This window comes from Bombina bombina, chromosome 4 (genome assembly GCF_027579735.1).
Source record: "Bombina bombina isolate aBomBom1 chromosome 4, aBomBom1.pri, whole genome shotgun sequence".
In the NCBI taxonomy this organism is placed as follows: Eukaryota; Metazoa; Chordata; class Amphibia; order Anura; family Bombinatoridae; genus Bombina; species Bombina bombina.
In genome coordinates, this window is record NC_069502.1 from 19,594,977 (window position 1) to 19,607,868 (window position 12,892).

A 12,892-nucleotide genomic window follows, 5' to 3' on the forward strand; every position below is an offset into this window, starting at 1 on the left:
ATCCGAGGCCCTCCTGCATCACAAAAACTAAAATAACATTTTTAACCCCTAAACTGCTGCTCCGGACATCGCCGCCACTATAGTAAACATATTAAACCCTAAACCGCCGCACTCCTGCCTCGCAAACACTAGTTAAATATTATTAACCCCTAATCTGCCGCCCCTAACATCGCCGCCACCTACATTATACTTATTAACCCCTAATCTTCTGCTCCGGACATCGCTGCCACCTACATTATATTTATTAACCCTTAATAAGATGCCCCCAACATCGCCGCTACCTACCTACATTTATTAACCCCTAATCTGCCGTCCCCAACGTCGCTGCCACTACCTACATTTATTAACCCCTAATCTGTCTCCCCAACTATTTTAAATTTATTAACTCTTTAAACCTAAGTCTAACCCTAACCCTAACACCCCATAACTTAAATATAATTTAAATAAATCTAAATAAAATTACTATCATTAACTAAATTATTCCTATTTAAAAGTAAATACTTACCTATAAAATAAACACTAACACAATATAACTAATAGTTAGATTGTATCTAGCTTAGGGTTTATTTTTATTTTACAGGCAAGTTTGCATTTATTTTAACTAGGTAGAATAGTTACTAAATAGTTATTAACTATTTACTAACTACCTAGCTAAAATAAATACAAATTTACCTGTAAAATAAAACCTAACCTATGTTACAATAACACCTAACCTTACACTATAATTAAATAAATTCCCTACATTAAATGCAATTAAATAAATTAAATTAGCTAAATCACAAAAAAACATTAAATTACAGAAAATAAAAAACAAATTACAGATCTTTAAACTAATTACACCTAATCTAATCGCGCTATCAAAATAAAAAAAGCCCCCCCCAAAATAAAAAAAAAACCTAGCCTAAACTAAACTACCAATAGCCAAGGGCCTTTTGCGGGGCATTGCCCCAAAGAAATACAAACACCCACCCAACAGTAAAACCCCCCACAAACACAACCAGCCCCCCAAATAAAAGCCTAACTGAAAAAAACTAAGCTCCCCATTGCCCTGAAAAGGGCATTTGGATGGGCATTGCCCTTAAAAGGGCATTTAGCTCTATTGCTGCCCAAGGCCCTAACCTAAAAAATAAACACACCCAATACACCCTTATAAAATACTAACACTAACCCCCAAAGATTAACTTACTGGGAGAAGTGTTCATCCAAGCGGCAAGATGTCCTCAACAAAGCCGGCAGAAGTGGAACTCCAAACGGGCAGAAGTCTTCATCCAGACTGCATCTTCTATCTTCATCCTTTCGACGCGGAGCGGCTCCATCTTCAAGACATCCAGCGTAGAGCATCCTCTTCAAACGACGTCTTCTTCAGAATGAATATCTCTTTAAGTGACGTCATCCAAGATGGTGTCCCTTAGATTCTGATTGGCTGATAGAATTCTATCAGCCAATCAGAATTAAGGTAGAAAAAATCCTATTAGCTGATGCAATCAGCCAATAAGATTGAACTTCAATCCTATTGGCTGATCCAATCAGCCAATAGGATCAAGCTTGCATTCTATAGGCTGATTGGAACAGCCAATAGAATGCCAGCTCAATCCTATTGGCTGATTGCATCAGCCAATAGGATTTTTTCTACCTTAATTCCGAATGGCTGATAGAATTCTATCAGCTAATCGGAATCTAAGGGACACCATCTTGGATGACATCACTTAAAAAGATATTCATTCCGAAGAAAACATTGTTTGAAGAGGATGCTCCGCGCCGGATGACTTGAAGATGGAGCCGCTCCGTGCTTGAGGATGAAGATAGAAGATGCCGTCTGGATGAAGACTTCTGCCCATCTGGAGGACCACTTCTGTCCATCTGGAGGACCACTACTGCCGCCTTCGTTGAGGACATCTTGCAGCTTGGACGAAGACTTCTCCCGGTAAGTGAATCTTCGGGGGTTAGTGTTAGAATTTTTTAGATTTATTTAAATTATATTTAAGTTAGGGGGTGTTAGGGTTAGACTTATATTTGATTAGGGGTTAATAAGTGTAGGTAGGTTGCGGCAACATTGGGGGCAGGAGATTAGGGGTTAATAAATATAATGCAGGTGTTGACGATGTTGGGGGCAGCAGATTAGGGGTTAATAAGAATAATGTAGGTGTCGGGGTGTCAGGCGGCAGATTAGGGGTTAATAAGTGTAAGATTAGGGGTGTTTAGACTCGGGGTTCATGTTAGGGTGTTAGGTGTAAACATAAAATGTGTTTCCCCATAGGAATCAATGGGGCTGCTTTACTGAGTTTTACGCTGCTTTTTTGCAGGTGTTAGACTTTTTCTCAGCCGGCTCTCCCCATTGATGTCTATGGGGAAATCGTGCACGAGCACGTAGGACCAGCTCACTGCTGACATAAGCAGCGCTGGTATTGGAGTGCGGTATGGAGCAAAATTTTGCTCTACACTCACTTCTTGACTTTTAACGCCGAGTTTGTAAAAACCCATAATACCAGTGCTGTAGGTAAGTGAGCAGTGAGAAAAAACTGCATGTAAGCACCGCACAGCTCATAGCGAAAAACTCGTAATCTGGACGTAAGTTTTTATGTGTGCTAACCCAACACCGTGTTAGACCTAAAGCGCGAACACAAAGTGCCATGTGCTTTTTTTACATTCCTATGTTCTTCACATAGAAAAAAAACAATTATTATTAAAAATATATTTATATATATATATATATATATATGATAATGTTAATGTAAAATACATATTTAAACATATATATTCATAGGAAAATAGATACAGGTGTATAAAGATACATTAAATGCAGAAAGAGAAATTTCAATAAAAGTGCAGGGGCGCTCAGCTAGTAATAATGTTCTTATTCAATAGTTATAAACATGATTGTAGTCCACAATAAATGTAGATAAGTTCCTTAAACCCAAATGGTTGATTCTTCGATACAGTGATATATAGTAAGTAATTACTGCTTACCAACTATTACCCCAATCATTTGGGGTAAGTTATTCGCTCAGCTGATGGTAGAATGAAATAGGTTTTCTGTGCCTCTCAGGGTAGATATCCAAGTGATCCCTTTGGCCTAGAGGTCTCCTTCTTAGGATGCTGTTAGGTGGGATAATGGAAATCCTGGACTCTCTCAGTTGGAATTAGAAGAGATGAGGAAGGCTTTATTTTGTGTATATATATCTCCAATGGTGGTAAGAATCTCTGTCCCCTCTGGAGGTCTTCAGGATTTATCTACAATGGTGGTGAGAATCTCTGTCCCCTCAGGAGGTCATCCAGATTTTATACAGGGAGGAGAAAAAAGAAGCACATGGCATAATACTGTATGTACAAAAGACAAATATTTATTTTGTAATAAAATATGCTGACAATGTAAAACCTCAATCAGTTATGAGGTAAGATTTAGGCATGAAAAAGAGACACAATTATGCTTTGTTCCAAGGTCCCAATGCGGCTTGTATATGTCAAGAAGAAATAAAGACAATAATAATACCATCCCTTAGTGGTCAGAACCAGTCTGACCGTTACCTTAGTATAGCATATAGTCTCGAATAGTATCACCTGCACCACTATGTGACTGGAAAGCGGTGTGTGAGACCAGTAAATAAAGAAGAAGATTCTTTTGCAATATATGAACAAATAAAACAATTGTTAAAAATGTTTAGCAATAGATAGCCATAGTGTTAGGCCCTGTCCGCCCACTTAGAAGTTCCTTACACGTTTTGAAGTCATATGCGACTTCTTCGTCAGAGGAGAAGTGTTTGGACAGGATTCGGTATGCTCGTTTTTAAAGGCAATAAGTGGGCGTTATTTTTTTCTTCCTTGGCCTACACGTTACGGCTTGGCGTATGACGTATGACGCCACTGATGTTGCAAATGTCCTGAGGCTTACGATAGACTTGGTTGCTAAGGGAACTGTTGCACACAATAGACTAATATTAAAAAGCGGTCCTAGTGCCCTCCTTACGAGCTCATTGTACAAGCTTATATAAAAGCTTGGTATAACTTGCGTGTTACATGCTGAATTACAAGAACAGCTACAAGTTTACTATGTGTTTTTTTTTGGATTTAGATAGATGAGAGAGAATGTATTTGCTGAAATATAACATCAGAGGAATGTGAATGCTATTTAGATTTAGACAGATAAGGGAAAAAGAGTATTTGCTGCAATGTAAAAACGGAGGAAATACTAGTGTCATATATTTAAAAATACACGCATTTCTCAATATACTGATTATGAAATTAATCCATCAATTAAGAAACTATATTGCATAAATAAAAAAGATGTATATAATGAATAAAAAATATATGTATAAAAAATGTTTACGTGACAAAATAGTATTTCTTGCATTTTTTGCGTGGAGTACTCCTGTGGGGATGGGGGTATCACAACCTCACATTTTGATACTATGATCATATAGAAGGAATTGCTGAAATAATGTGTATATTATGCTTTTGAAGTGTCCTAATTTGCAAATGGATTTCAAATTATATTAATCCGTGGTATATATATATACTTCTTTATTATTGAGGAAGCACAAATTTGTAAACTATAAAAAGGCTGCTAAGTCAATATCTACATTTAGACCCTCGGGGCTCATAGTGCCCATATAGTGAATCCCATAGGTTTCACGTTGTCTAAGCTTTTGGAATCTATCACCCCCTCTCTTAGGGACCGGTACCTGTTCTAAAATGGTGCCTCTGATAGATTTTGGCCAAAGGGATCACTTGGATATCTACCCTGAGAGGCACAGAGAACCTACTTCACTCTACCATCAGCTGAGCGAATACCTTACCTCATATGATTGGGGTAATAGTTGGTAAGCAGTAATTACTTACTATATATCACTGTATCGAAGAATCAACCGTTTGGGTTTAAGGAACTTATCTACATTTATTGTGGACTACAATCATGTTTATAACTATTGAATAAGAACATTATTACTAGCTGAGCGCCCCTGCACTTTTATTGAAATTTCTCTTTCTGCATTTACTTTTTCTCAGAGACAGGGGTACTCTGTATCAATATAGGGGCTGCACGCTACTCTCTCTTTCTATATGGTCCTTATTTTGTGACAAATTAGCAGGGACAATTGCACTGATACTATAAACCCTAAATGTGACCTTTACAGAACTTTAGGCTTATATTCATATTTATATTTATTTTTATATTCATATGATAATAACTATACTTTCAAATGACTTTGGAGGTGATACAATTAGTCCCTAACACATATTCATATGCACTATTAGCCTTTAAAGAGATCACTAGATTGTACAAACCTAGTACACATTAATACAATCTTCTTAGATTTAGCTCTGGTGATTTTCTTCTTTACACTCATATAAAGATATATATATAGAAATATTTATGCAATGGAACCTACCATCACTGGGGCTCTGGAGGGTGCTTTGGGCTAGCCACCTGCACATTAATTATGGCCCCTGGAAGAGAATAGTGATATTACCCTATTTGCCTGGTCAGGGCACAGAAGAGAGCTGGGAGTGGAGACCCTCTTACTGGTGGCAACCGGGGAAATGCGGCCGGGCAGTACCCAGAACAGTGGTGCATCTGAGGGAACATTGTGCTGGACAGACCAGACAGATGCACCCTTCCCAACTGGGGTTATGGAACTCCTTATGGAACTCCTTCCCGCCACTACTATCTTTATATTATTGACTTTTAAGTGTTATTTCCACCAAGGATGTGCCACTTTATAACCCATATTAAGGCTGGATCTGCAGTAGGACACTTAGAAATTACCAGTGTTATGTATCTGGGGCTATGGAATGGTTTCTGGGTATCTTGGTGGTCACACCCAGGCTACTCAGGACTTACTGTGCACATGTTTCACAGCATGTAGACAAGGGAGGCAGGGTGGGGGATTACTGTAACTACTGATAAGACTTGTCTATGTTCCAATCAGATAATTAGATTAATGTTCAAAGTCTGAAGTGTCATATGTTTCTACTGGTTGTACATCTTATCTTATCTATGTTAATATTCCCAGGAGGGGAAAGTCCTCCTGGAGGGGGGACAAAGGGTGTGTTTCTAGTTTTAATAAACAGTTGTTCTATTTGATTTTGTTTGTCTCTTGTTTGGGGTAAAGGGCTGGTGTCAGCTTTTGCTGGAGGGGTTTGGAGGGCAGGAGGCATCTTTTGGCGGAGGTACCCAGTTGGGGTACCAGGCGGTCTGTCACAATTGGTGGCAGCAGTGGTATGCTTCTTGCAGTATGGGACATCCAAACCACCACCAGGATCTGAGGTCTGGCTAGCAGGAGAGGAGCAGGAGACAGACATCAGCAGCCATGAAAGAGGAATTTGGAAGGAGGTTGAGAGAGATGCAGGCACAACGCATGGGACCAGTGCCAGAGCAGGTCTTGCTGGAGTGCTATGAATCCATCCACCGGCAACTCTGGCAAGAAGCGCTAGACCAAGAGCAGTGGTGGGAGGAAATCATGGATTACATGGGCATCTCAGAAGTGTGCTTGGCTCAGGAAGATTTGGAGGCTCTGGCAATTCAGGAATGGGATCTGGAGATCACCTACTGATGGCTGCAAGACTCTGCTCAGCAGCCAAGTGAGGCTCCCTTTGCCTGGGACTATCAGGAAGTACCAGCCGACAGTCCTGGCTGAAGTGTCGGCAATAGGGCAGAGTGACAGTGTGCTCTGCCGCCCTCTATCCACAGCTACAGAAGAAGAGCTCTCATGATGCATACAGCAATTGGGAGACTGGGCGGTCAGCTCAGCTTCCCAACGGCAGCGTATGTTTCTAGGAAACTGGGCAGTCAGCTCAGCTCCCCAACAGCAGAGACCGACTCTCCAATGGAAGTGTGTTGTGGGGGTTTCTGCGGAATAACACAGGTCCCGGCCAATAGAAGGTCTGGGACCTGGTTAGTCTCCTTTTGGAGGTGGAAGGAATGTGATGGAACCTACCATCACTGGGGCCTCTGGAGGGGGCCGTGGGCTAGCCTCCTGCCCACTGATTATGGCCCATGGAAGAGAAAAGGGATTTTACCCTATTTGGTCAGTCAGGGCACGGAAGGGAGCCTGGACTGGAGACCCTCTTACTGGCCGTGAGTGACTACCGGGAAGATGCAGCCCGGCAGTACCCAGAACAGTGATGCGTCTGGGGGAACAATGTGCTGGACAGGCCAGGCAGATGCACCCTTTCCAACTGGAATTATGGAACTCCTTCTGGGTATATTTTTGCCATCACGGCCCGGCCACCACTATCTTTATATTATTGACTATTAAGTGTTCTATTAAGTGTTATGTCCACCAAGGATGTGCCACTTTATAACCCAGATCCGGGCTGGATCTGCAGTGGGCCCTTTAGAAATTACTAGTGTAATGTACTTTATGTAGCCAGGGCTGTGGGACTGTTCTGGGCATCTTGTTAGGCATGCCCAGGATAATAAGGACTTACTGTGCACATGTTTCCCAGCAGGTAGACAAGGGAGGCAATGTGGGGATTCTTGTAACTACTGATTGTAATGCCTGACACCACTAGAATGGTCAGACAGGCAGGATTTGGCAACAGTAAGGCAGTCCAAGGACACACCACTAGAATGGTCAGGCAGGCAGGATTCGGCAACAGTAAAGCAGTCCAGCAATTAAAGGGTTAAGAGGCAGAGTAGTCAGACAGGCAGAGTTCAGCAGCAAAAGTCAATCCAGCAATTATAGGGTTAAGAGGCAGAGTAGTCAGGCAGAGTTTCAGCAGCAATAAGTAATCCAGCAATTATAGTATGATCTATCACACCCAGGAGCAAACAAAGTATCACCTATACTTGGGCAGTGATAGATCATACTGAACAGATTTAAATAGTGTAGGATTGGTGCCACAGCGTGAGACCAGCATCAGGGAGAGTGCGGCGATGATGTCAGCGCCGCATGCCTCCAGAGCCGACACAGCCCTAGGCAACAAGCAAAGAAGAAGACGCCACGCCCCTAGCAACAGCTGGAGTGGTGCTGCATGACATAGCCCTCCACTCAAGTGTTCCCTCCAGGAACCAGAGCCGGCTTCAGGATGAGCAGCATGGAATCTTGAGACCAAGGATGGGGCATGTAGATCATGGGCTGAAACCCAGGAACGATATGCCACCGAGTAACCCTTCCAATTTATCAGATACTGCAGTTGTCTGCATCTGTATCTGGAGTCCAGGATCTTAGCTACTTCATATTCTGGACCAGGGGTAGAGGATGAGGAGCTTGGAGTTGGGTATATCTGTTCTTGATGTAAGGTTTGAGTAGAGAGATGTGGCAGACTGGGTGTATGTGTAGTGTTTTGGGCAAGGCCACTTTGAAGGAAACAGGAGACAGTCTTTTGAGGACCTTGTAAGGGCCGATAAATCTAGGCCCCAATTTATGACAGAGTTGACGTAGAGGAATGTGTCGAGTAGAAATCCACACACGTTCACCCACGGTGATGGCACATACAGAAGCTCTATGACAATCAGCAAACTTCTTATATCTAGAGACAGCTGTATGTAACTGAGAGCGAATACGTTGCCAATGAGTGATGAGTCTAGTGACGTATCAGTCTGCAGCAGGAACTTCAGTAGACTTAGCAGAAAGAGGGAAGACTTGAGGTTGATATTCTGTTGCGGCTTGAAAAGGAGAACATCGAAGAGAAGAGTGCCAATGAGTGTTTCTTGCCAGCACAGCTAGGGGTAACAACTCAGACCAGTTGGTATGGCGAGCATTGACAAAGGTTCTAAGGTAGGTTTCAAGATCCTGGTTTGCTCTTAGTTAGGCCATTGGTCTGAGGATGGTAGCCAGAAGACAAAGAAACAGTGGTTCCAATCAACTTACAAAAGGCTCTCCAAAAGGCCAAGATGAACTGTGGACCTCTGTCGGAAACAATATTAACAGGAAAGCCATGAAAGAGACCACATGAAAGAGAAAGAGAGAAGACAATTCCTGGGCAGAAGACAGTTTTGTTAGGGGTACAAAATGAGCCAGTCCCTGGAAAAGCGGTCCACCACAACCCATAAAACCATATGGTGGTCAAAAGAAGGAAGGTCCACAATGAAGTCCATTGTTATGTGTGTCCATGGTTGATTGGGAATGGACAATGGTTGGAGCAAGCCACGAGGCAAAGATTGGGGTGTCTTATTGGTAGCACAAGTAGTGCAGGCCTTCACATAGTCCTGAGCGTCAGACTTCATAGTAGGCCACCATACATGTTGGGAAAGGCGCTTTAAAGTCCTAGTTGAACCAGGGTGTCCTGAAAGTTTGCTATCATGGGCCCAGGCTAGCACAGGGATGCTTAGGTTCAGAGGTACAAAGAGGATATTGGAGGTCACGGGAGCTCCAGGAGGTTTACTAGACTGGGCACGTTGCAATCTTTGCAGAAGGGTGGTGTTTAAGTGAGCAAACACACAGGAGGGGGTATTATGTGTTCAATAGGAGTTTAAGAAGAATCACTTGAGTAAGGGAACTGACGGGAAAGAGCATCCGCCTTCTTGTTCTTAGTCCCAGGAAGATAAGAGACCACAAAGTTAAAATGGGAAAAGAACAAGGCCCATCTGGCCTGTCGAGGATTGAGTTCAAGAGCAGTCTCTAGGTAAGTCAGATTCTTGTGGTCAGTGAGAATCTGAATGGGATTGGTGGTACCATCTAACCAGTGACGCCATTCGGTTAAAGCCATCTTAATGGCTAAGAGGTCATGATTACCCACATCGTAGTTCTTCGCAGCAGGAGCAAAGCGTTTAGAGAAAAATGCTACAGGGTGTGACTTAGAAGTCAAAGGATCCCTTTGGGTAAGAACTGCTCCAGCCCCTATCTCAGAGGCATCAACTTCTAAAGTGAACTGTAGGTTAGGGTCAGGATGGTGGAGCACAGGAGTTGAACAGAAAGCCTCTTTCAGACTAGAGAAAGCACGTATGGCTTCGGGAGGCCAATGTTTACAGTCTTTTTTCCGTTTTCAGTGAGAGGAACGATTGTTTCAGAAAAGTTCTTGATAAACTTGCGGTAATAATTGGAGAACCCCAAGAACCTCTGTAATCCTTTTAGAGAGGTAGGTTGAGGCCATTCCAGAACTGCGTTGAGTTTAACAGGATCCATGGCAAAATCCTCCTTCGAGATGACATAGCCAAGGAATTGGATCTGTATTTGATCAAACTAACATTTTTCTAATTTGGCTACCAGAGAATTGTTTCTGAGATGTAGAAGCACCTGTCTTACGTGTCTATGATAATTCTCCAAACTGGAAGAGAAAACAAGGATGTCATCCAGATAGACGATGACAGTGCAGTTGAGGAGGTCACAGAAGACATCATTGACGAATGCCTGGAAGACTGCAGGGGCGTTACACAGCCTGAAGGGCATTACAAGGTATTCGTAATGCCCAGATCTTGTGTTGAAGGCGGTCTTCCATTCATGGCCGGGAGAGATAAGAATCAGATTGTATGCCCCACGTAAGTCCAATTTGGTGAAAAAGTGAGCATCCTAGAGTTAGTCATACAGTTCAGTTATTTATGGTATGGGGTAGCGATTCTTGATGGTTATGTTGTTCAAGGTCCTGTAGTCGATGCAGGGTCGGAGCCGCCATCCTTCTTACTGGCAAAAAAGAAGCCTGCCCCAGCAGGAGAGGAGGAAGGGCGAATGAAACCTTTAGCTAGGTTCTCTTGGATGTACTCCTCCATGGATTTGGTTTCTGCTTTGGAGAGTGGATAAGTCCTCCCTTTAGGAAGTTGAGCTCTGGGAAGAGGTCGATCTTGCAGTCATAAGGATGGTGGGGTGGCAGCACGTCAGCTGCTTTTTTCTCAAACACATCCACAAAGTCTGCGTATTCTGAATGAAGGTTTAAAGGAATCTGTATACTGGCTATGGGAATACGGGGCAGAGGAGTGACTGTAACAAGGCAGGAGTGGAAACAGGAGGTACCCCAGGAAGCTAGTTGTCCCTCAGCCCAGTCGAAATGTGGATTGTGTACCCAAAGCCAAGGAAGACCAAGGATGACAGGCTGTGCTGGGGAATGAATAACCTCAAACTGTAGCTGTTTGGTGTGAAGGATTCCCACAGTCAGGGTCAGGGGTGCTTGTAATGGAAGCTTGTACTTGGAGAAGACTGCAGGCCAGCCTCCTCCCCACAGACTATGGACCCAGGAACTTGAGGGGATTCTATAATTTGGGAGGTGGGTGCCCAGGGTAAATTTGGAGTACTTTTACCCTGGATTCAGGTTTACACAGTTTCCATGAATTCCAAGAGACTCTGAGGACTGGAGGGAACTGGTACAGAGTTGGGATTCCTGTGTTTTATTGGAGTATAAGGTGACAGCCCAATTCAGTATTGCCTGCTCCAACCACCACACACCCCTAGATTCAGAATGTTTGAGCTTATTGCAACCTCCTGCTCTAATGCTGAGACCTCCTGCTGTTATGTGTCTGTATATCTAGTCTAGGTGCGAGACACAGAGCAGGAGATTACACACAGCACAGACAATCTAATGCTGACAATCTAATGCTGAGACCTCCTGCTGTTATGTGTCTGTATATCTAGTCTAGGTGTGACGTGCCCTTCTGTGATTGTGTGAGTCATCCATTGTCCTTTTGTAAGTCAGGATGTGATTAGAATCTTGTTTAACTAACCATTGTCTGATGTTTGTCTAATATAATATTTGTTCCTATTGATTATGTGGTAACTACCCCCCTTTGTTTGAAATGTATACATTTGACCCTCAAGCATTCAGTCTTGGCTAATGTTCTTGGCTAATGTTCTTGGGGGTAGCTATAACAACTTGCATCGGCCATTATTCTAACTCCAGAGTGGAGGTTCATGGGTTGGCGTTTGGTGGGAGGAAGCTGACTTTAGCGGGTATACCCAGTCTGGGGTACCAAGACCCGCTACAGTGTTGACTCAAAATGGATCAAGCTTGAACCAAGAGGGGTGCCATCCAGGGTAGTTATCTTGAGACAAAGTCTTTTCTGCAAAAGAGGTAAGCCAGCTTGAATCATGAAGCGGTGATCCAGGAAGTTCCCAGCTGCCCCTAAATCGATGAAGTCTTGAGTGTGGACAGTATTCTGAATGAAGGTTAGGGTAACAAGTACCAGGATCCGAGAGAAGTGAGGGGATTTAGTAGAGATCATGCTTAGAGGTACCCCTGCATTATCCCCTAAGCATTGGCTTTTCCCGGGCCGAATGTCACAGTCCTTTAGTTGGTGGGAGTTAGACCCACAATAAAAGCATAGTCTCAGTCTCCTTCTCCCCTATCTTTCAGACTCTGAAGGTTTGAAGGAGGAGAGATCCATAGGTTCCTCCACTGAGGTGACTGGAGCTGTTAATGAGGTAGCTGATGCTGCCGATACTGGGCGATCAGGAGGACAAGAGGGAAGGACCCTCATTGTTCGGTCTCTCTTGGCTTGTCTCTCCTGAAAGCGATAGTCCAGACTGATACACAGCATTATAAAATCATCCAAAGAAGAAGGGATATCATGATAAGTGAGATAATCGTTGATGCATTCATGCAGACCCCGTCTAAAGGCTGCCTTGAGAGCACTGCCATCCCAAGTGGTTTCAAGTGCCAAGGTGCGAAACTCAATGGCAAATAGTTCCACAGTTCAGGAGAGAATATTCTGCAGCAGAGGTACGGCCAGAAGCCCCAAACACAGAATATAAGGCAGAAATGAACTCATCAGCATCATGCAAGAGTGTAGCGTTCTGTTCCAAAAGGGTAGAGACCCAGGCTAGGGCCTTGTCCTTCAGCAAGGAAATGATAAAGGTGACCCTTGATTGATGAGACTGAAAGGTGTGAGGATCATTACGGAAGTACAACCTATATTGGTTTAGAAAACCCCTGAAATCAGTAGTACCTTCATACTTGTCAGGCAATGGTATATGGGGTATAATACCAAAAGCTGAAGAAGAAGTCACAGTACTAGGAGTAGGGGCTG

General features: G+C 43.2%; 1 protein-coding gene across 1 annotated transcript in view; it reads left to right on the forward strand.

Moving 5' to 3' along the window:
- The first annotated feature begins 6,707 nt into the window (after positions 1–6,707).
- The window catches only part of LOC128656802 (vomeronasal type-2 receptor 26-like), a 60,255-nt gene continuing 54,070 nt past the window's right edge, over positions 6,708–12,892 (forward strand). The window contains exon 1 of the mRNA XM_053710961.1: positions 6,708–6,827. Coding sequence (XP_053566936.1) covers positions 6,708–6,827 — 120 coding nt within the window. The remainder of the gene's footprint in view (positions 6,828–12,892) is intronic.